This window comes from Pseudonaja textilis, chromosome 6, assembly GCF_049901715.1.
Source record: "Pseudonaja textilis isolate UNSWEBS1 chromosome 6, rPseTex1.2, whole genome shotgun sequence".
Taxonomy (NCBI): Eukaryota; Metazoa; Chordata; class Lepidosauria; order Squamata; family Elapidae; genus Pseudonaja; species Pseudonaja textilis.
In genome coordinates, this window is record NC_141995.1 from 25502941 (window position 1) to 25527916 (window position 24976).

The window sequence follows — 24976 nt, forward strand, 5'->3', positions numbered from 1 at the left end:
CTCTCTTTCCCGGTGTAAGACTTGGCATGTGGAGAAAGGAGCTGGCAGCTGCTACTTGGTGGTCCTGTGGGCAAGACGAAGTCACCCCGGTCCCAGTTATGACATACCAGTCACAAACCCAGAGTCCAAGCCAAGAGGGGTCACTTCTCCCTGCCAGGAAGAGTGGCAGGCATGGGCGCAGGCATGCGCGGTTCAGCACAGCAGGCAACCTCCACTCTGGGCTGATGAGCCACATGCTGAAGACCAGGTGGCTGTCGGGAAGGTGGGGCAACAGGGGTGATACTGGTGGCAGATGAACTCATACATGCGGGAGATCATGGCATAGCCCTGGCCTGAAAGGGGGTGGGGGTGAGGGGAAAGGATCATCTGAATTGATGTCATCTCCTGCCTCTTGCCTCTGCACATCGAGGAGGTTGAGCAGCTGCCAGCAATGTCAAGGGAAGATGTTGCAAGGTGGAGGCTCAAGCCCTCCCAGAAGCTTCTCTTCCTCCTCGACAGAAGCGCTCACATGCAAAGCACTCACTGCCCCTCGGGCGCCCAACAAGCCTCTTCCTTCCTGCTGAGTGTTTGAGAGCTTCTGGCAAGGAGGAAGAGAAGCTCCTGAGGGCAGGGACATGGGAGATCATGGCATTGAAGCCCTTCCCAGGTGTTTCCTTGTCTGTGAGGGGAGGGTGCGATCTCCTGAGCCCCCCTAGGAGCTTCTCTTCCTCCTCACCAGAAGTGCTCACGCACAAAGCACTCATTGCCCCTCTGGCCCCCGACAAGCCGCCTCCTTCCCGCTGAGCTTTTGAGTGCTTCTGGTGAGGAGGAAGAGAGGGTCGAGCCGCCCCCTCACAACATTTTCACCTGAGGGCAGCTGCTTCCTGCAGGTCAGGAGGTCCGCGTTCTTCCCGCTGCTGCTCAGCCTCATCGATGCACTGAGGCAAGAAGCAGGAGCCACGACACAGGAGACTGCAGGATTACCCCATGTCCCACCTCAGCATGCTGCAGCCCACCAAAATTTTCTCGCAGCCCACCAGTGGAACGCAGGCCTCTGGTTGGTGACCGCTACTCTAGACTTAGGAAGCAGGCAATAGCAAATCATTTCTGAAATCTTGTCAAGAAAACTGCAGGGACTTGTCCAGGCCAGGAGTCCACGCTGACTTGAATGCAAAAAACAAAAAAACAAAAAATCCAGCACAGATAAGAGCCATTATAATTTCATTTGAAAAAAGAGTTTCATTTCTGATACCACTATCAAAAACCATGATATAGTCTAGCCAACACTATCATTCCTGGTAGCAGGATGTATAAATTACAAAATTGAAAACAACTGATGATCAAATCATGAAAAAAGAAATTTTGCTTAAAACATTCCTAGTCTGAAGTTTCTCAATGGCAAAGAAGAAAACAAGAAAATTAACGTAATAATATTTTACAGTTTAAATATTTTTTTAAACTAAGAAATTGGCTGTTTCTCTTAAATGTCTTCCTGAAATGTGATTTATTTCCCAATTTTTTGCTCTTTCTTCCTTTTCCTTTAAGACTACTAGATACAGTTGATAGAACAATCCTCTGAACATTTACACACAACTCAATCCCAGTATGTTCTCTGGAGATTAGTCATAGGTACAGTATGTATCCAATGGATTATAGACTTTTGTAGGAATATTGTCTGTTGCCATCTACAACAACAATTGCAATTATGGTAAATTGACTGACAGCCTTAGTTATTCTTGCATGTCGTCTATGCATATGCAATCTTTTTCTACATCCCTGGAAAATCCTTTTTATAAAACATTTGACTGTGTAGGTGTAAATACCTAGTTGTATATATTTAAAGGCTTCACCAAATTCCATCTTATCTCTGTATTCAATGTATTAAGGGATTAAATAATGATGGAAATAAAACTCTTGCTTTTGTATTATGTAGGCTATACATAAAATCTAATGTGACATTGTGCACATTAACAAAGTGAGTGTCCAATTGAAACTGATGCAAAACCATTCTGCTAACCTTTACTGACAGAAAAATTAATAATCCTATTCAAAGAAACTAAACACGTGAAATGTTAAAAAAAACGGATGGAAACCGAATGCCTATTTCCTCAATTGTTTTAACAATAGTCTGGTCTTTCAGATTTAATTTACACTGTAGGTGTCTAAGGATCTAAGGACTTTAATAAATCTATGAGACTAGCAATAAAATCCAATCCATAAAAAAAAAATCCCACCGAGTTTCTTGGGATTTACTTCAGGAAAGGCTGTATAGAATTGCAGCTTGGATCCCAAATCAAAGGCCTGTTTGCATTGTACTTGGGAAGTACATAAAAGCTCAGCTTAAATTGGAGCTGCCTTAGATCCCATTTCTGTCACTTCTGTGGCTGTACTTTAAAGCCTGAGCATCGTAATCTAACTATCATCTGACCACAAGTTATTGCTGCAAAGTCTGGAAAGCACATTTGTCCAGCCTGAAAAATTTTATTGAAAGCAGGTGGTTTAGAACAAAAAGCCAAGAAACATACACTTATTAGGTTCCCCTTAAATATAAGATGTCTAACAATAAAAATGCAATTAACATAAGCCAGCTATCCTGTCCAGATGCCATTAACCACTTACTGCTTGGGACTGGTAGAAGCTATACGTGGACAGCATTAGTTACTAAAGTTACTAAAGTCTGCCATTGTTAAATGTCATTTCCTGCAATGTAAACCTTATAATTAATCATATGGCCATTTGAAGATAGTAAATATCACAATAAATATCATGTTTAAATATGGCATCAATATAGTATTGACAGTTCAATCTATGCATACATCTATACTCTATTTTTGGAACTTGGTTCACATATTACATTACATTATGATTTATTTAAACATTGTTATTAAATAAATCTCAATTGGTTGGGTATACAATTACATACCAAGCAATAAGCCATGATTTCAAAATTATAGTGGCTAGGATCATATAATATAGTAAATCAAACAAATGTTATTGTGATTACCTTTGCACAAAATGTCAATTTAGAGTTAAATTAAGTCATGAATAATTTAATTATCAAGAAGAGATTTTTAAAAGTTGGTCTTCCCAGTCCTGGCTGAATTCTCACTACATTTTCCACACAGCTCAATTAAAGTGATACCAATAGATCTGTATGTTGGCAGAAAACTGTTCCAACATAAAAGGGTACAGTCCCTATTTCCAGCCCCAGACTGCATGTAGAGGCTGTTTAGACTTACTGTAAAACAGCACAAGTAGTCCTTGACTTATGACCACAATTGAGCCCAAAATTTCTGTTGTTAAGTGAGAAATTTGCTAAGTGAGTTTTTCCCTATTTCACAACCTATCTTGCCACAGTTTTTAAGGGAATCATTGCAGCGGATAAGTTAGTAACTCGGTTGTTACATAAATCTGGTTTCCCCACTAATTATGTTTGTCAGAAGATAACAAAAGTGATCACATGACCTTGAGGCATAGCAACGGTCATAAATATGAATCAGTTTCCAAGCATCTTGATCATATGAATTTTGATCATACGATCATGGGGCTACTACAAAAGTCATAACTGTGAAAAATGGTCATAAACCACATTTTTCAGAGCCATCATATCTTTGAATGGCCACTAAACAAACTGCTGTAAGTCAAGAATAACCTCTAGTGTCTTGGCTTCAAAGGCATGTTAATCAAAGTTATTGGTTAGCCCCTCTAGTGTTGCTCTTCTTTCCAAATATCATCAGCTAGCAGAAAACCATCTGCTGGTTTTGAGAATATTAAAGATTGGGTTTGGGGAATGGTGAGTTTCTACTAGTGCTTTACTTCCATGTTAAAGCAGAGTAGAGGTCTACTCACCAATTCTGAAACTGCACTGATGCAGCTGGCAGGAAATCATCTGCCAGTCCCAAAGGTATAGTAGGAATATATCTTAAGGAGGTGGGGTGTTTTGTCAGATAACTAGATCTCACTCTCCTACTTTACTGTGCCTTCAAGAATGCAGTTTTAATGCTCTTTCAAAACTGGTCACCATTCCAAGCCTCCTTATGAAATGTATGGAGGGGTGGAGTTTTAGAAAGCAACACATCCATAGTTTCAGGACAATTGTTTTGATGCTCTTCCTAAACCCAGCATTCCCCATAAGCTTTTATTGCCTGTTTTATCAAACATGTACCCAGCACTGCTGGAAGCCTATTGAGTACAACATTGGCTCCAAAGCTGTGCCTAGTATTTTTGGCATGGAGAAGAAGAAAGAATGGTGGGGAGGTGAGAGTATGCATAATTCTATTTTGAAGACAAAATTAATGTGTTTTGTGGCAATGGAGAAAATGGTGAAAAGATACGAACACATTAGCAAGAGAACTGAAGAGACATTTGGCAATTCCCTTGCTGTTTTGAATGCTTAATTTCCATGATACGCTTTGCTTTAAGAGGGACTAGCCGTCAGTTGTGCAAATTGCAAAGTAAACTTCATAAAGTGCATAGCACTGCTCTTTGGAAAACTGAAATACAGCACCACCTCGAGCTTCAAGCTGGAAACTTTTAGCTCTGTACATACTGTGTTCATTATTTTGTTCAGTATTGATGTACAAACATTGAACAGAAATGTTTCTTCAACAGATACTTTGAAATTTTTAGTGGTAATATTAATCTAAATCTTTTACATTGGACTTCTATTTATATTAAAATAACCCTCTATGTTCATGTCTATGGAGATTCTCAATCAGCCGGATCATGGTTGTGCCAAAGGAGCTTTTTCCAAAAGACAACTGGACATTGTTGATTTTTTCTTTGAAAACATTTTGCTTCTCATCCAAGTAGCTTCTTAGATTCTGAGTTAGAAAAAATATTCTATGGTAATATTCTAAATGTTTATATCACATGAAAACCAATGATTCTAGAATATTTAAAATTAATATATCATCAGCAATCAGTGAGAGAATTTGGCCCAAGTACAAGGTAAACTAATTCCCATGATAATTATTGGCGGTGGCCATTAGCCAATAAGTAATGGCATAGTCACCCTTCAAGAAAATTAATTTAAGAGCCAACATTTTATTAACTCTCCGGTATCATTGTAGAAATGAGAAAGGCTGGAATGAGAGAAATAACTTTGAAGAGGAAAATGCAACACAAATATAAGGACAAGAAGTATCTTCCTGTAATTGCTATTCATTTATTTGATTTATATGGCTGCCCATATTAAGAAACTCTGGGTGGCATACAACCATAAAACCTCTAAATAAAACAAAAAAACAAAAAACCTGCACTTTGGAGAAGTAAACAAAGATAATTAGGGAACTAGAGGCATATGAAGAATGGTTGCGGGAACTAACAAAATTAAGGTCTAGGGGTGACATGATAGAAGTCTTTGAACATTTAAGGAGCTTCACAAAGAAAGGGGAATCAATGTATTCTCCAAAGCACACGAAGGCAGGACAAGAAGTAACAGGATGGAAACTTATCAGAGAAATCCAATCTAAAACTAAGAAGAATTTTTCTGACAGTGAGAACCATCTATGGAAAGACTTACCTTCAGAAGTTATGGGTGCTCCATCATTAAAGGTTTTAAAGACGAGATTGGACAGCAACTTTCCTGGAATGGTACTGTCTTCTGCTAGAGCAGGGGATGGGACTACTGGTAGAAGATCCCCAAGGTCCTTTATTAATCATTCCCTGCCCCACGGCAGGCTATTCTCCTTCCATGCTTTCTCCCCATAATATCCAAACACCTCAGTAAAAAGCCAGATCTTAATGGTTTTCCAAAGGCTAGAAAGTTAGGCACCTGCAAATTGATGTGCTGGTTTTCCACAAGTTTGGGATCCCACAGCTCAAACTGTCCTTCCCACCAACACTGACTTGGAATCAGTCATGGAGAAAACATGAGAACCATCGTGCACGTTTAGACATATATTGCCATTGTAAAAATAGGATGGGTGAATTGTGGTTGTTTGCAAACAGTTGGGTGTTCAAATATTTGGGAGGAATGCTATCATTTGATCAATGCCTCAGCAGACCTGCCAGATGTACCTCATGCTGGGGAATATATGTGGACAAAGAAAGCTGTACAATTCCTACGTACATTTCTGTGAAAAGTAGTGGAGTAACTTTTTATCTTTCTGCAGTGCTTCAAATTCTGATATAATTATCAGAATTATTAATTATTTTTCAGCATTTGAAGAAGCATAAACCACTGGTAGAAAATGTCAGCATTGCTTTATAAACATTTTTACTGCATAAATATCCTGTATAATTTGGGTGTTATGAGGCATGGCTCTTACTGACAATCACTTAATTCACACTTCATTTTCAAATATAATATAGTTTATCTGGTTTGAGCTTAGCATTTTGTTTGAACTCAATGAGTGATAGCTTAGCAAAAGTTCAGTCCTCTACTGTTTTATAAGTTTCACAGATTTATCCATATACATACCTGGGGTACTTTCCATTATTTCAAATTATGTCTGAATGGACTTCAGTCCACATTTACGCACCCAGTTGGGAGAATAATTGATTTCCAAGAGAAATGAAACACAACATACAGCAGGCCTCTATTTAGTCAGTAACGTTTTCAGAAAATTGAGGTGGTGAGGAATGACCAAATGATTATAAAAGAAACGCGTCCGTTTTATTACAGACTCAATATTTTAATTAATGGTATGAAACAGTTTTGATAGAATTGAACAAAGTTTGACTATGAATATACATGAATTATAGCTGGTGTGTGCTGAAATCTGTATCAATGTTCACAAATTATGCTAACTTTATAGGCCTTTAGCTTGGACTATGTCTATGTGGCAGTCAATATTTACCAGTTTATTAGGCAAATTATTGTTATGGAAAAATATACTGTAGTGTGCAGTACCAATCAAATATCTTTCAAAATGTGTTTCTTCAATAAATTTAAAATAAGAGTAATTTCAAAAGATAGTCTCAAAAACATATTTCTGCAGTCCTTCAAGGTCATTATAAAATAGGATAATTGAAAACAGTAACCTTAAGGAAAATTATAAATTTTAATGGCTCGGCATTACTTTAATTGGAAGCTATGGCAAATTCAGCTGATCTTTTCCTGGTACATTCTGTTGCTCCCTGTGAGAGATGGTGCCCACAGAGGGAAACTGGTGTGATGGAATATAGCAAAGTAGCAGTTTCCCAGGAAGGAGGGAGCATATTCTAGAAAAAGGGGCAAGAGGCCCAGCCCAGCCCAGACCTGGATAGGAGACAAGGAAGAGAGTTATGATAGAATCTCCAGGATATATCCTTTAGAGTGAGAGTAGGAAAGGTTTAGCCTGGAAAGATTTTGTCCATGGTGTGTAAGTTAATAAAAAACTGAACTTTGGCTGAATTGTTCTTGGTCTTAAACGCCCCATGTTTAAGAAGATAGTGGTTTTATATGTATAATTATGACTACAAGGAACTATTCAAGATACTACCTTTTTAAAACTTTTTTTTTAATTTTCAGGAAATAAAATGCTATTTACAGAAGACACTGTCCAGACCTAGAACATTACTTCAATTGTCAGTGGATATTTTGACTCTAGGAAATAATAGCAGAAAATGGCAGTTGTCCTCAAGTCTGCTGGCAAGCAGTCCATTTGATTAGCAAGGTGAAAAACAATATACTGGACTATCTAGTTCAGGGGTGTCAAACAGGCAGATACATCACACACAGACCACACCCACCCCAGCTCTGTGAATGGGAAAAACATCGCAAAATATCACGTGATGGCAACGTAATCCCTTATGTTTGACACCTGTGACCTAGTTCTTTGGCTCTTGTGTTGCAGGTTATTAACATTTAGTTCCTAAATGTTAGGCCCACATACTGATTTTTTCCCCTTTTTCCTAATATAAAGTTTTAAAAACAATTGCAAGTTGTTATTTTTAACTTCCATAATTTACTAAAAATATTTGAACAATATCGAACAGGCGAATAGGCAATGGCTGAATTCTTGGATAATGAGTGTAATTTGTTTTTAGTTTAATGCATCTTTGGTGTAATACAAATCCAGTCAGTGTTACAACTCCTTATGCCCTTCAAAATAGCATTGTTGAAAATCACATATTTTAGTAAAGGTGTGTACATTAATCCTGTATAGGGCTTACAAAACTATTTTTACTTGCAACTCGATGCCTCTAAGGTCCCAGTACTCAAATCTTCATTGTGTGGCTATAGTGTATTCCAATGGTGTAAATCTGTTGTAACTTCAAAAAGTATCCTCACCTTGTTTCATTTTGAGTATTTTTTTCTCAATCTCTAAAACCTGCATATTCACTGAATAATCTTGATATGCAACAGGATATATGAAAAAAAAATCTACATAAGATTCACATGAGGAAAAGAAGTTTCTTGCCAACTACCATAAAATTAGCAAATATGACCCCAACAGGTTTAATCTCAGCAATATATGTAAAACTTAACTTCCAATTTTTAAACAGCAATGATAATTTTCAATGCAAAAAGTTTTAACCAGTATTATTACTAAAAATATATGAGCAACTACTATATTTTTGGAACCATCAGACTTTACTTTTGGAGAAGCTAACACTTTTCAAAAATTCATGAACTTCATATTAAACACGAAATTAACAACTCATGTTCTACACTTTTCTTCAGCTTCAAAAATTTTGTACTTTGTTACAGTATGGCAAGGCACATAGAAACTCTTCCTTCAATGCAAGATGTACTCCCTGAAATAATTTTAAAATCCTCAAAGCAATAAGAAATACTACAAATGTTTTTCTTCCCCCCAAAAAACTTTCTCTACAAGACCACATCCATTTAGAAAAGTGACTTAACAAGCACATGAAATTGATTTTTTACATACCTGTACTTGTAATACAAATATATTGAATTAGAGCTTTTGTTATTCTGGGTTACATTGTTTAAAAGATTAGATTTCCATTTAATAGTTATCATTCTAATGCCTTTGACAATTTACATATTTAAGAAATAAAATAAAAACAAATACAAGCATTGTTGGTGTCACATAAACAGGTCTTTTTTCAAATATTATTTTGTCACTGGACTTAGAATTAAATGTTTAAGTGCTTTATATTGATCTATATTGTTTTTTTTAAGTTTATTTCCTTTTTGGCCAAGAAGATCTTCCAAAAAACAAGTGAATTTAAGAGGTAGATTTCTCCATGATGCACTTATTTATTTCAAATAAAAACAAGAAACAAAAGTTCTTTTTAAAACAAAAATCACATCTTGAAAAGAGCTTGGGACATTATTTAATACAGTTCAGTAACATTAACACTCCTGTGCAGGAATCAAAGCTGTTTATAAACCAATGCAATCTTCCTTAAAATACAAGCCTGCCAACAGTACTAAATCCTCCCCCACCACCTCCACCAGTTGGACCACAGCTCCCTGGGGGATCATTGTCATCAAATCCATTTGGCCGAAAAGAACAGGAAGCTGCAGATGCTTCTAGAGCCTGGGTTCGAGCACTAAGCTCTTGTTCCTAAAAGAAAAAAAAATGAATGGTGGTCTCTCTCCCTCTCTCTCACACACACACACACATTGGTTTTAAGAAAATTGATTATGATGCAAATTTCAGGAGGGGAAAATAGGAAACAATTATACACATGACAGTTATATCAAATAGTTTTATCCAATGCTTCTTGAATGGTGACCCTATAAAACATAAACACCCTACAAAATAAACCAGAAATATCCAGGTTTTTTTTTACTAGTTTTAGAAACTTTTGTTTTAAACTTAAGGACCTCTATAACTATTCCAGAACGTTTCAAATTTCGTAGATGAAGGAAAATATACCTTTGGTCCTGGTGACTGACTCAGATTGGATCTTGTAACATTTTAAATTTCTTTAACACCTTTTAACAAGACACTAGATTCATCATAATTCTAGCATTTCCCCAAAACATTCTGGAAAAAATAGCTTGTACAGTTCTAATTAGTCTGTCTATAGATGAAAAAAACACCAACTTCTATATGAAGACATTCTTAGTTTTGCAATGATTGATTTAGGGCAGTGATGGCTAACCTTTTCGTCATCGTGTGCCGGAAATTGCATGTGCGCACCTGCACCCATAATGCAATGTGCATGTGACCCCCCCTCCCCCTGCGCATGCACATGCAACCCCGCCCACACATGCCCCACCCCTGTGCATGCAAGCACATCTCCCGTGTATGCCCCACTCCATGTACATGCACATCTCCCGCGCATGCATCTCCCCCTGCGCTTGCATGGCATTTACCCAACGATCAGCTGGCTGGCAGAGGCGTGCGTGCACATGCGCAGTGGGTCTGTTCTGGGTGACGGCTTGCATGCCAATAGAAATGGCTCTACATGCCACTTCCGGCACACATGCCATAAGTTCTCCCTCAAGGATTTAGGGGTGGAGGCAAAATTGTTTATTAAATTAAGTAAACAATTAAGAACATCGAATACTAGTTTTGCAGGATTGCTATATAAATCCTTTGACAAGCTTTCTGGATACGTTTTCAGTTCTGTTCAAACCATGGATTAATAAGATCAAGGACTCAAATGATCAGCATTCCTATCCTTTTTATTCCCATTGAATATTACATCTATTAACTGGTAGAACTGTGTAATATTTTGAATGGGTCAATAGATTCAACAGAACATTGACTTTATCAACCCACTGAAGCAGATTTATTAATCAAGAAAAGTGGACCCAAAGCACTTCAGAGATTTGATAGATTTGGGTAGTTGTGATTCTTACAAATAATATACAGTGTAGTAACTTCAGCACTGGATATTATGATTTCTGGAACTGACACAAATTATGGCCAGTAATTTTATTTGTTCATTATAATATCTACCAATCAGCTCTTTTGCCTAAGCAGGACTAACCTTGCCTAGGGTTTCTTTCACTTTCTCAGCTGTCACATTCATTAGTATGGCCAATCACAAGCCTTAATATTACTCTCTTGCACTAATGGAATGTACTGATCCTGCAAACACAACTGGAAGTTCAATTCAGCTTTCAGCATTGTAAATATAGATTCAATGTTATTAATTAACTAGCTATATAGCGCCACCCCTTTGATTTATGACCCTGGATGGCAAACAACAAATCAAAATTTAAAATATCAACAACAATTACCATACTTAATTTCCTGGTTCAGTTACCAGAGGAATTATCAAGTTTTTCATGTATTACAGAAGGTCACCAGGATCAAGGACATTTCAGTGTTGGGGGAGAGGCTATTTTACAGAACAGATGCAATCATCCAGAGGTACATTTCCTAAGTCCCATCTGGCAGGATTATTTAATTGAGGGGAACAAGAAGGGAACTGCCATCTTGTCAAACCTCATTGAAACCCTTAAGAAGTAAAAGAGAAAGGTTGCCTTACTTTTAAACTCTGTACAGCTAGAAAAGGTTTTAAGCCTCTTTATTCTTCTAAAAATAAGGGTGTAGTAAATTAGTAAATTCTTCTCAAATCAGCCTAAACCTTAGGGACAGCTTTTTGTCAAGCTGAATTCTAAATTGTGGTTTACAGTACCCTGAGTTTTTAAATGACTTCTTTTCATGCAAAGCCTTTATGATATAATCATAATATTTATATATTCAACAAGTGCAGATCACAAAATCCCATTGTGGCCCACCGGCAGCTGACAGAGCTGGCAGCAGTGTCACAGCCACTCAGATTCATCTCAAACTGTGAGATGGGTGAAAAATAAATATAATAATAAAATACTTTATAAAAAAGTTAACAGCATTATGATTGTGGTTCCAAATCTAAGTTTCCTAGTATGATCTGATTGCTTATTTAGTAACCTATTACTATTGCTGTTGTATCTTAAGATTCTTGATTTTTTTTTTCTTTTCACGTACACTAAGAGCATATGCACACTTTGCCAATAAAGAATTCTATTCTATTCTATTCTATTCTATTCTATTCTATTCTATTCTATTCTATTCTATTCTATTCTGAAAGAACTACGTTATTTCAGTTCAGAAAATATTTAAGGCTTTCTTTTGCCAGAAATCTGGGAATACTAAAATTTAGCAATCCGTAACATTATCTTAACAATGCTGATTAATCAGCATAATCGACCTAAATTTGTATTCCCAATCTTATATTATACAGTCCACATTTACAGTAATGATACAACTGATTAAGATCTGCCCCTTACCTGCAAATACAGCTTATTGTCTTTTGTAATTGCATCCATAAGTTCCTTCTGCAGAGGGGGATCTCCGTTGATCCAGAGCCCACTGGCTGATTTTGCACTGATAGTCCCAGCACTGTTCTGTTTTTTGTAAACCAGCACATAAGCAGTATCTTTGGGGAACCTGCTTGTAATTTTTTGGACTGACTGAAATGAGGTGAAGGTCACTCTGCTGTCATTAAATAGAAACCACTCCTTTGAGACTTCATTTTCATCCAGATCCTTTTCAGTAGCTGCAGTTAAATTGCTCTGAGGATAAGCTAAAGCCAGAGTTTGGGACTGATCCAAAGATCCTAGCGAAGACCCTGAATTAGCAACATTTCTTGCATAAGAATAATAATGTCCACTTTCAGAAGATATGCCAGAGTGAACAACTACAGAACTTAATACATAAGGGATTAGTTGAGGACAATTGACTTCTTCAGCACCAGAAGGCTTTAGCTTTTTAGCCAGATTCTCCCCTGTGTCAGAAAACTCAACACTCATAGACCAAATGCCCGACAATGTACTTAAGGATGAGAGAGTTCTATTAACAGGTAATTCTAGAACAAGCGGAAGAGACACATTGTCTAGGATTTTGCGCCTAATGTGACACTTGGGATCATATGAAAATCTCAAAAGTGTAAGGATGAGGTATTCTGGCTCCTCTACAATCTGCATAATTTTTTCTGCATTTTGTAAGGAGGCACATTTTTCACAAAAGTATTTGTTATCCCCTTTAAGAACTTCAGGTGCCAAAAAATAATTTAGCAAATCAGTAACTGAAGGAGTAACTTCACTGATGTGTTTCTTCAAGTTATCCCCAGCTTCAGTCTTACAGATAAAAGGATCAGAAATAGTTTCAGAATTTGAGTCACTGGGGGCATCTTTCAAAGTCCCATCGTTTGTGACCATTTCACAGGAATCACCAACTGTGACCACACCAGATGGCATCTCTGTCACGGGGCTCAATGCCCTAGCACTGACTTGTTCCATGGAGTCATCTTTCTCATCAGATGAATGTTCTACAGTTGGTGGGCTAACATTTTTAAAGAATACTGGAGGACAAAAAGCAAGTGAAAGATCTGTGAAGGCTTCTTCTTTATGAGAAGTACTTTTGCAATTTAAACAGCATATGCTTGTTTGTAGTTTCCCTCGAAACATTTTTTCTATCAAGGTTCTCTCCTCTTTCACTGAACATGACTGCTTGATAAACAGTTGAGATTTGTTGGCTACTTCTTGGACCAGGGACCCTTCATTCATATCCTCGGGAAGCTTTGATGAAGACAAAACTTTCAAGGTTCTCTCTTCTTCATGTAGCCTTAGGGGAAAAAAAATAGTTCTATTCAAGTTATATTGTTCTCCACCAGTTTACCTATTTGATACATTACTATGTTTCAGTATGCTTATACACACAACCAACTCTTTACTAGGCAAAAGTAGTGTGGAATAAAATACTATAGTTTTAATGCCATCCGCCCAACTACAAATACATTCTGCTCCATTGCTTTAATTCTAAGAGTTACTTTACTTTAGTTCAGCTCTAACTGGGGTAAAGTTTCAGCTGTTTGATGTATCATATGGATTTTATAAACAGAGGAACATTCCACTGCAGAGATTCAAAAGGTTTTTAGGCAACAGTAACTGAAAACCAAGATTATATCGAAAGAGACTGTGACTGAGATATCACACATCCAAAGCAAAGCTTATTATTTCAGACCATATAAAATTCAACTAATTTATTTTTAAGTAATATTTTTTTTACCAAGATACAGTACTATATTTTTTTGTATCTGAATATTGGGAATACTGCTTCAAGTTTTGTAGCTCTCTGTGGAAGACGTTTATGGTAAATACTTCTTACCCAACAATGTTACAAGAAATGCATTGCCTACAACATATTTTGCATATAAAATGTTATTTAAAAATAATATCTTGGATGATGAATTCAGATTGTCATTACCTGTCTAGCAGGAACCTAAGATATTCAGAGCAGTCCTGCTGAGATCTGGAAGTAAACCAAGGAGGCCTAGACGCCTCAAAGAAAAGCCGAGGAGCATAGGCATCCCTCTAGATAAAAACAAACAAATAAGACAAAACAAATTTCAAACACTGACACTATTCTACAAAGCACTTCATAATTTATAAAAAACAGAAATCAAGTGAACAGGAGGCAAGTATAGTAGATGTCCACCTTCCCAGGTATTTCAGATAGGAAAGAGACCACACAAGTTACTTCTCATTTATTATAAGGCTACATTAATGGAATCTTGCAAATGTAAAAGTACAAATCTCCAACCATTTTTCATTGAAAGCCTGAGAAGTTAGGGAGGCTTATGCAGCTGCAGGATATACTCTCATATCTGATTCTTCCCTAGACATGATCTCTTCATCCCACTTCTCAGTCTTTCTCACCTACTGTGGCTAGTGGAAAAGCTGAAGGATTAACAAACTGTTTTGGCTGCAGAATAAATCCAAATATTTAAGTATCTATTTCCCAATTTCATATTCAAATTTAATCTTGAATATGAATTTAGAATTAAAAAGTATATTTGAAATATAGGAAAAATAATTTTTATTATTAAAGACTAATGAAATTTTATGTATTTGAATGCAACGAGAATTGTTTCATGTCCTTCTCCAAAGTAATTTTGGACATTAATCCTAACCTCTTAATGTATTACTTTAACTTGTTTGAATAAAACACTTGATTATATGTAATTCAAAATTACTGTTTTATGAGAGCATCTTACAATTTTAAGAGCATGGTATCAGTATAGTGCCCAGTTTCAACCAACCTGCACTTTTTCCAGAAGTATCCAATTCTTCTTTCAACATTTCAGAGATGAAACAAAATGGTCTGCATTTTCTACTGATTTATAAAAAATTCAAATATTCCATAATTACACATATATAAGGCCAAAACCCCCTTTTTTGCAATATTATTTTAATTTTCAAAAAACAATACAGACCTGTGTATGAGCAAGAAATGCAAAAAGATGTTGCAATTTTCTCATTAGTGAATTGCACCCATTTAGATTTAATGATAACACATGTCTTCTGAAACTGCAAAAAAAAATATGAGATCATGTTTTCAAATACAAAGTTATACAAAGACAATCCAGTGTTTCAAGTGTGTTTACTAACCTAATTTTAAATAATTTAACTACGCTCCAAATCATATTAGCAATACAAGACTGCTCAAACTTGAATTAAATCTTAATGCTAAGCCATACTTTCAAAGAACAATTTAATCACTTTGGAAAATGACTGCTTTGGTTTGAAATTTAAAGGGGGGGAAGCAGCCTTCAAATAAATTTCTCTAATTATAAATAATGCAGAGGGGATGCCTTTAAATTTCCTTCTACTACAGAAATATGTCTGGCAATTAACTCAAGGGTTCTGGTAAAGTAAACAAGCCTAGATGGTAACAAGGAAAAGGAAGAAAATGGGTGCTAGTTGTCATCATCAACAGCTGTCTTCAGGGCACTTTGAAATGCCAGGATGGTAGAGACTGTTTAGATATTAAATTTTAAAAATGCCATGTACTTTTTTTATAAAATATATTACATACACAAAAAGTTGCAAGCCTTAAAACAAATAGGATTAAACTTACTCTGTAGCCATAAATAGTGCTTGAATCACACTGTTCATGTAACAAGTATTTCCTAAATTAATTAGACCAGTCTTTCCAGTTTCAGATTTTCCAGAAAATCTAGACAGACAAGATTGCAAGGAACTGGACTGAGATGTCCAGGCACTCTGATTCAGTATAATCTTAATTTTTTCTTCATTGGGTTTGGAAAGCTCCTATAATGAAAACAGAGAGACAAATCAAACAGCGAGTATTATGAAAGTGTTTTCATGACATTTATATCTTCTAAAAGAGTAGCCAAGCAGCCTCTGTTCTATTTGTAAACTGACAACAACATATAACCATCTTGTTCACTATATTTTTATTTCTTGGAGTGCAAATCAAAGCTAAGTGCTCTCCCATCCATCGTTACAGACATTGCCTGACATCTTGTGGAAGTTTATTACATATATCTATGCACATATTATCTTCTAAAACACTCTTCCCTTGCTAACAAAAATGTGAAAATCTTTTTTCTAATCTGGCAATTGTTGAGCTAGTTTAAACAGCAACCTCTGATATCAAAGAATTAGCTAAAATGACTTTCTTTTTAATAATGAAGGAACACCTCTATGAAAATCTTCCCACATTGAAGTAAAAATATACATTACCATTTTCTTTTATGGTAATGTATTTCTTTTATGGATAAATTTCAAGACATGACTCTGATAATTTCAATGTTTTTAATTACTTTTTCCTGAAATCTGAAAATAGCTGATACAATTTTTATGCATAGGAATAAAAACGATGTTTAACTCCTTCAGTACTGAAATATTTGTGTTTGCATACCTTTATTGCTTCTAGAATGGGTTCATAAAGTTCTGGGAATCCAGAGTAATGGTACATCATACAGTGCATTAATTCACTCAGTTGTTCTAAGAATGCTGTGCTGGTAGGCAGACCATTACTTTTGACCGATATTACCAATTTAACCACATGTGGAACAATCTAATTTTAAGATAAATAGATTAATGATTGGCTTGCTTGTTGAACATAATACATTTTAAAGAAAATTTCTATAGGGTCAAAGACGTTTTGGCTGGAATAACACTGGAGTAACAATCTGATATAACATTTTTAGAAAGAAAATGTTAGACATCAGCAGCAAAATTCTGCGAAGTATCTCTCTCCTTACTAGATTTTACATTTTTATGTAGATAAATAACAAATTATTTAAATTACTGTTATTTAGAGTTGTTTTAAATTATGTTATATGACATAAATAATTAAGATTGAGGAAGATAAGAATCAATTTTAATATAATCAAAAATTATGATTCTTTTTTTTCTGGGTTGTAAGAATGTGGTTTTGGTTTTATTGATATAATAGTGAAATGGCAAGGTTATAGATATTTTCTTTTTCAGTGAGTTTTAAAGCAAAAAAAGATAAAACTCACCAAGTGAAAAGCCTCTGGAGAATGCTGAAAACTGAGCAGCATATGAGAAAGGACAGCCAAAGCACCAGGCCTCACCAGAGGAAACCAAAGGCGATTAAATACCTTTCAGGAAAAGGAAGAATTGTTATTAAAAATAAGAAATGTACAGCAGTATTATAATTCTGTATCATATATTTACAAATACACAAATTAAAGTGAAGAATTTTTATAAAAAAGCAACCTATTTACAATTTTATTACAACATTAACTAAAATTCTAATAATCATTGATAATACTACTTACCAATTCAATCTTAAGCAAAGTAACATCAATAAGGATAGTAAACTTCTGAACTGCAGCCAGTCCTTTCAGTAGTGCTATCACCCAGGTCTCCACATGCTGAGCTAATGGCCAGGACAACCAGTCAATCATCCTGAAAAGTGATGAATTTCTCTTTTTTAGTATTTCAGCTGCAAAACCTATACCTCAGCACAACAAATAATGTTCTTCTGCATCAACTCAGAATGTTCAGACTCTCCCAGAAGCTGCTGATATAGCTTTACAGAGGAATTATTGAGTCTTATTATTTGTACTTCTGTAATTCTCTGGTTTAGTACAGCAACCAAACAGAACAGGTACAGACATCAACAGATAGTCAACACTGCAGAAAGAATAATTGCAACCAGCTTCCCTTCCATAGAAGATGTGTATATTACACAGGCCAGGAGGAGGACTGAGATGATATCTGCAGACATGGAAATTAACTATTTCACCTTGGAATGGTGCTATGGGACACTGTATGTTAAGACCAGTAAACAGAGAGTGTTTTTTCCCTCATGATCCTCACAGTTTCTGTCTAATGTGTATGCATATTAAACCATGGAATATTATTTATCCTTTTCATTACCTTCTTTATTTTCTCATTTTATTCGTATTATATTATTCTCTCCATTGCTTGCAAGTACACTGAGTGCTTTTATACTGGACACAAATTCCTTCTGTTTCCAATTACACTTGGCCAAATAAAGTATTCCATTCCAATATAAATCAAATCCAACACGTAACACCATGTTCGAACATATGCAAATTTAATCTGCATATTATCTAGAATGGCCTTGGTTATCTGAGGAATTACCTTTGCCTGATTGTGTGCACTTGTGCTATTAAGTCTGGCAGAAGAGGCATGCTTAAGGTCCAGTTTAGTAGGGAATTCCATATGTTGGGTCCTGAGAGCCCTTCTGTTGTGACATCCATGCTTTGTGACAGTAGGCAGTAGTCCAAACAATAGCTATGTTAATTTGTCATTGTTTTTACCCAGCTGCTATTTACATGTATATTGTCCGCAATTTTTGGTTTTGTTTGTTTGCTGTGGTTTCAGTACTGTACGCTATCCAGAATCATGAAGTTGAGATAAGCAGTGATTTAAATTGAAATAACAAACTTCCCTTTAAAATGCATGTAATAAACAAGATGCTTAATTAAGTTAACAACTACTCTTTTGTCAGACTGAATACTATACCTGCATAAAGCTTGTGTCATACTTGCATCTTTTACATTTGGATCTGTGGTAAGGCTTCCAATCAGGACTGTAATCATTTGTAAGGGGATATGCTGCACAAGACTTGCCAAAGCAACCGAAGGTTCAGAAGTATCTATAATTGCCAAACAGATAAGAAATTATAATACATTATTTCTGCTTTTTCCACTAAGATTTGAATCAATTTTAAAATGTGTATTTCACATTTTAACCATATTCTGAACCAATTCAAAGCTCTCCGACTCCCTTAAAACCCGAATAAGTGATACTCAGTGGAAGCTCTTTGCTGGAAGAATAAAAGATACTATTTGAGCATTACTTCCTATTTTCATCTGGAGAAAAGCTAAGGAAACTACAAGGGTACTGGTAAAATCAGCTCCTGCTTTCCTTTAATTGGGCTTTCCTATATCATAATTTAGCTCACAGATAGTCTAGTTTGGTCTAGTGGTTTGGCACCAGGCTAAAAACTGAGTTCTAGTCCTTAGGAATGAAAACCAGCTTGGTAACCTTGGGCCAGTCACTCTCTTTCTATCCAAACCATCTCATATGGTTGTTGTTGTTGTGAACTCATAGAATTTCTTATTTACATGCTGTATGAAAATGATTTGTCTCACAGTCATATAGATGTAGCATTCAGTAATATGATGCTACTATAAAAAGGACACCAGCTTCAACATCCATTTTTCTATTTTTAGCAAATTCTGTAATTCAGATTCAGTCATGTGAAAAAGGAAATACACCCTCTTTGAGTTGTATGATTTTATGTATCAGGACATAGTAAAAATCATCTGGTCCTAAGTTCTTAAAAGTAGTTAAGTACAACCTCAGATGGACAACAACACATGACATATTACACCATGTCATGGTAAGAACTACACTCTTTAATTTGTAATATATATTTGGTTAAACTTGTTCTATGGTGCTGCAATTAAAAACTTTCTACTTGCCTTAAAATATCACATTAGAAAGTGCATTTTAAAGCTAATAGTCATTAAAAGCCATGCAGACAGTCCAAGAAGCCACTCCATAACATTTAATATTAACTATATCATTAATAATACCATAATAACTTAAGTGACTAAAAGTTTCAAACAATAACAAAAATATAACTGGGCTTCTATCTCTCTCATCAAAGTAGAACCTATATGATCACCAAACTGTGCCTGAATTATACTATAATTTGGGGGGGCTGGCTGGCATGCCTTTCTCCCCTCTCTTGATTAACCCCCCCCCCCCGCACTTCTTCTTCTTTTTAACTTACAGAATCCCGAGGGGATTCGATTCAAGGGGGAAGCCCGGGAGGAAAACGCGAGCCTACCTGCCTGGCGACCTACCGGTGGAAGAGATGATGGCGAAGAGCTCCTGCAAGGAAGGCAGCAGCGTGTCGGGTTCTGCTTTCCAGATGCCCCGCAGCAGGTTGCTGACCTGGGTGACCTGGGAGACGTAGAGGCGGAGAGCAGCTTCCCGGGTGCTTTGGGTCTGGAAGTGAGCGATGCTGCGTACCAACTGCTGGCAAAAGGCGAGGGCGAGTTTCCTACCGCGGGGCAGACACTGAGGGAAGTCGCTCAGGAGCTGGCAAAGGCGAGCGCACAGAGGCGCCGGCGGCCTCTCGCTCACCAGGCGCAACGCTTCCCTCTGGAGCAGAGCGAAGAGCTCCAGCACCGCCGGGCAGCTGATGAGAAGTCGCAGGCCCGTCTGGACGTAGTCTAAGACGCTGGGGTCCAAGTTCGAGCCGAGGCCGGGAGGAGGAGAGGGAGTGGGAGCGGTGAGGAAGAGCAGGGACGCGGGGCCTCCTCCTCCTCCTCCTCCTCCCCCGTGAAGCAAAGCCAGGACCAGGTCGCGCGTGAAGAAGGCCTCGAAGTCGTCGCGGTGGTGGCGAGCGTAAGCCTCGAGGACCTGGCGGCCGACCTGGCGCTGGAACTGGTCGGGGCCCTGTAGGATGAGGCGGCTGCTCAGGGCGAACATGGCCTGGCACTGCGGCCCGCTCAGCGGCGACTCGGCCGACTCCACCACGCGCTTCACGATCATCCGTTTCACCGACAGCGGGTAGGACGAGCTGACCAGCCCTTCCAAGATCTTCTCCATGGCGAAGGCCGGTCCAGCATTGGCCACCCCTTTCCGGGTCCCCCCGTTCGGCCCTTTCCCTTCTTCGCTCCGCGGTCGCCTTTCAACCGCCCGGCCAGCAGCGCCGCCTCAGCATCGGCCCGGCCCGGCGTCTCTCAGGAGGCTCCTCAAAACCGAGACGTCGGAGGCCCCGGACGCCGGGGAAGCACGTGACCCGGAAGCCACAGAACAACGCATCGTCACGCCGGACGGGAAATGGAAGGCGGCCGTTCCAATTGCGCATAAACAAAGGATGGTTCGGAGGACGGCGGCCTGGCCGGCGCGCCTGCGCATTCCTTCCCCCGGCGCTAGAAAGGCCCCAGGCCCTTTGCGTGACCCAGAGAGGAGGGTGTCACGCGAGGAAGAACGAAGTTGAGAGGGCGGAGGCTGAAATAGAGCAGGAAGTTTAATGTGACCTGATTCGTAGTGTTTATTACCGCTGGTCCCTTTACAGCAGAGGCCTCCAAACTTGGCCACTTTAAGACTTGTGGACTTCAACCCCCAGAATTCAACCAGCTATGCTGGCTGGAGAATTCTGGGAGTTGAAGTCCACAAGTCTTAAAGTGGCCAAGTTTGGGGACCCCCGCTTTAGAGGTTTTTTTACAGGTAGTCCTCGACTTACAACAGTCCATGTGGTGACCGTTCAAAGTTACAACAGCACTGAAAAATGGGGCTTATGACCGCTGCAGCATAGCCCATGGTCATATGTTCAGAACTTGGCTGCTTGGCAACTGATTCATCCCATTTGTCATATGTTTAGGATGGTTGCAATGTCTGCAAGTCATGTGATCGCCTTTTAATGATCTTCTGACTAGAAAAAACAGATTCTCTTTTAACAACTGTGTTGCTAACAATTTAAGAGCTGCAGTTATTCCCTTAACAAATGTGGCAAAAAAAGTCGTAAAATGGGGCAAAACTCTCTAAAGTTTCTTACTTAGCAACATCAATTCTGGGCTTGGCTGTAGCCATAAGTCGAGGACTAACCTGTATTTGCTGATTAATTGGAAAGTTATCAGTGTTGGAGGTGTAATATTTTGCTGTATCAGTTGATGGAAGGTCGATGAGAGGCAGAATGATCCCCGCTGACATGGAATTGCTCTTTTAATCAGCAGAAAATGGTGTGTAGCTTTTTAAAGTGTAGCTTTAATAAAAAAGGAAGACCATTCGAAAGAGATGCTTTTTGCGTGATAAGATCTTTTGTCCGAAAAACAGAATAAATTGTTGAACCAGACAAAGGCCTAGCTGGTCTAGAATCCTTTTTGCTAAAGTGGTCAACCAGTCGTTTGTGGGAAAATTTCTACTATAGTTCGGCACAAGAGAAAAATCTCTCTTCCCAATATTATAAAGTGCTGCTTCGCCTGATGAAATTATAGGTAGTCCTCAACTTACAATAGAGCCCAGCATTTCTGTTGCTAAGTGAAACATTGGTTAAATGAGTTTTGCTCCATTTTATGATTTTTCTTGCTACAGTTGTTGAGTGAATCACTGCAGTTGGTAAATTACTAACATGATTGTTAAGGGAAACTGGTTTCCCCATTGACTTGGCTCGTCAGAAGGTCGCAAAAGGAGATCACAGGACCTTGGGACACAGCAACAGTCTTAAATATGAGTCAGTTGCCAAGCATCTGAATTTTGATCATGTGACCATGGGGATGCTGTAAAAGTGTGAAAAATGGTCATAAGTCAATTTTTTTTCAAAGAACAATCACTAAATGAATTTTAAGTTGAGGACTATCTGTATCTGTTAATCCTTTTAAAAATGATCTGAGCTGATCATTCTAACCATGTTTTATGGAATAAAAAGCCTTAGCTTTGACTATATGTAGAAGTATTACTGTTTTACCTGACTCTAATGCCATTTGACATTATTAGCTGATGCTGATGCTGGGGTCCAGTTCAGAGATAGAGGAGTAAATTGCCTCTATTGTATCCACATATTGATTCTCATACCATAAGATAACTTTCCAATTAATCAGCAAAAACAGGTAGTTCTCGACTTACGACCACAACTGACCACATATTGATTCTTACACCATAAAATAGATGATAACCTACATTTTGCTATCTACTTCCAGAGTCATCAGATAATTTCTCTTGCCTGCACTATCTAAAGCAGGTAGTCTGGCATTTGATAGTAGGCAATAATTAAGCCCAAAATTTCTATTGCTGATATGGTTAAGTGACTTTTGCCCCATTTTATGCTAAGTGAACCATTGCAGTTAAGTTAGTAACATGGTTAAGTGAATCCAGGTTCCACATTGACTTTGTTTTTCAGAAGGTGGCAAAAGAGGATCACATGATCCCAGGACACAGCAACTATCATAAATGAGTCCATTGCTGAGCACCTGAATTTTGATAATATGACTTTTATGATTTTGATAATATGAATTTTGATAATATGAGGATAGCGTAATAATTGTAAGTGTGAAAAACAAATGAGTCACTTTTTCCAGGTCTGCTGTAACTGAACAATCACTAACTAAACTGTTGTAGGTCGGGGGCTACCTGTATGCACTTCAGAATAATATGTAAAGATTATTAGAACATTATTTGCTCTTGCTATTTGTACCCACACTAATAATCTTAAAGTGCTTAACAAAATGTCACAAAGAAGGATTTGTTTGGAAAAGTTGGAGTACAAATTTTATGTTGTTCTTTGTCCTACTAATCTGTGTGGAACTTATGACAGAGGTGTTGTAAACTCTGCCAGTTTCTGTGCTATCAGAAAGCTGTCCTCACTGTCACTTTATTTGGTGTCCTCAACATTATATTTAGTAAGTTGTAATAAAATTACCAAAGATTGATGAGGGGCTTTTAAACTTACATCTGCTGCAATCACATAGATTCCCAGTGGTATCTATGTTGTTACTAGATTGTTCTTGTACTAACAGTTAATACATTGTTTGCTTGGGCTGCATAAAGTTATATGTTATGCTACCATGACAATATCTGTTTTATGTCAAAGCAATAAGGATTTTTTTCTTATTATTTAAAAATAAAAAAATTACCTCAAGGAAGTAACAACAGAAATTGTACGTGTGAATCCTTCTCTGTGTATGTGTGTGTCTGTGGTGTGGGATACGTGTGTGTATCATTTTAAATATAAATTTCAATAAATATATATTTCATTGTAATTGTCCATACATATTCTACATCTACATTGTTACATTGTTTGTAAATTGCAATTAACATCAGGTCTTCAGTCTCCTAGGTAACTGGGACCATACATTTGTCCTTCCAAAAGTGAAAACCAAACTCTTAGCAATAATTATGACAGAATCAATTTCCATTGTCCAGCTATCAGCTTCCAATAATAGTTAAATAGTTCAAAAGAATGTGTTAATCCAAAAATATTAAATTTTGTCTTATAGTCAAACTAATATATGCCATTACTTCTGCATAGAACATAATTTTAGAACACTACAAAACTATGTGTTTAATGAAGCATTATTCTGGTTGCATCTGAAACAAAATAATCACTTATTTCTTTTCTGTACAAACACAATGGAACCAATAAGTCCAAAATATTATTATTGTAGTATTGAGAAGCAAAAAAAGAGGATGATTTCCTCATTTGTATTAAGATGAATTTAGTGATTTTCTATCAACTTGATAGACCCTAACTAAAGTATAAAGATGTCTTGCTAAAGAGAGAACAAAAATAAATTGATGTTTTACATTCCATATTTGCAAATATTGATTTGTATATGGTGCAATAGGATATTTGAGTTATTTTACTTGACAGTGAATACTAGTATCACTGACAGTCCATATAATTAAACATTATATATCATAATGTATTAAACAATGTATTATAAATGTAAGCTATCATTTTAAATAAGCTGAATTCCATTCCCTGAGTTGCCACAACACTTTCTCACTTTTCTCACAATTCTAGGCTGTGGGTTTATTAATAACAGATAAAAGGAAGAACTTGTTCACAGTATATTGTTATACTGTGGTGTTTTGTATTACAAGACAACTATCCTTTGACATTATAATGGAAATTACATAAATAAATGGAACAACACTGGAAGCAACAAATATGGAGATGCTGTTATTCTGATTGAGTATTGAAATGAGGGGAAAGGCTGGCATGAGTATGATTCATTGTATTTAAAAACACATATTAAACATATCTAAATAATAATAAAGTCCAATGGACTTCTTTGTCCCAGTATGATATGTTCATTGGCTTAATTG

The 24976-nt window shown here is 37.2% G+C and overlaps 1 protein-coding gene across 2 annotated transcripts; it reads right to left on the reverse strand.

Moving 5' to 3' along the window:
* Nucleotides 1–7531: 7531 nt before the first annotated feature.
* USP38 (ubiquitin specific peptidase 38) lies at nt 7532–23878 on the reverse strand. Of its 2 annotated transcripts, none has more exons than XM_026698093.2 (10): nt 20005–23878; nt 18653–18785; nt 17437–17566; nt 17155–17256; nt 16548–16706; nt 15741–15934; nt 15097–15190; nt 14088–14194; nt 12110–13445; nt 7532–9443 (listed from the first exon to the last, which is right to left on the reverse strand). In XM_026698093.2, exons 1-10 carry the CDS (start codon nt 20753–20755, stop codon nt 9282–9284), a joined length of 3168 nt encoding a protein of 1055 aa, XP_026553878.2. In that variant the 5' UTR covers nt 20756–23878; the 3' UTR covers nt 7532–9281. The 2 variants fall into 2 exon arrangements, with proteins under 2 accessions (XP_026553878.2, XP_087792218.1); XM_087936092.1 differs by having other exon boundaries at nt 19989–20982.
* Between the last annotated feature and the right edge of the window lie 1098 nt (nt 23879–24976).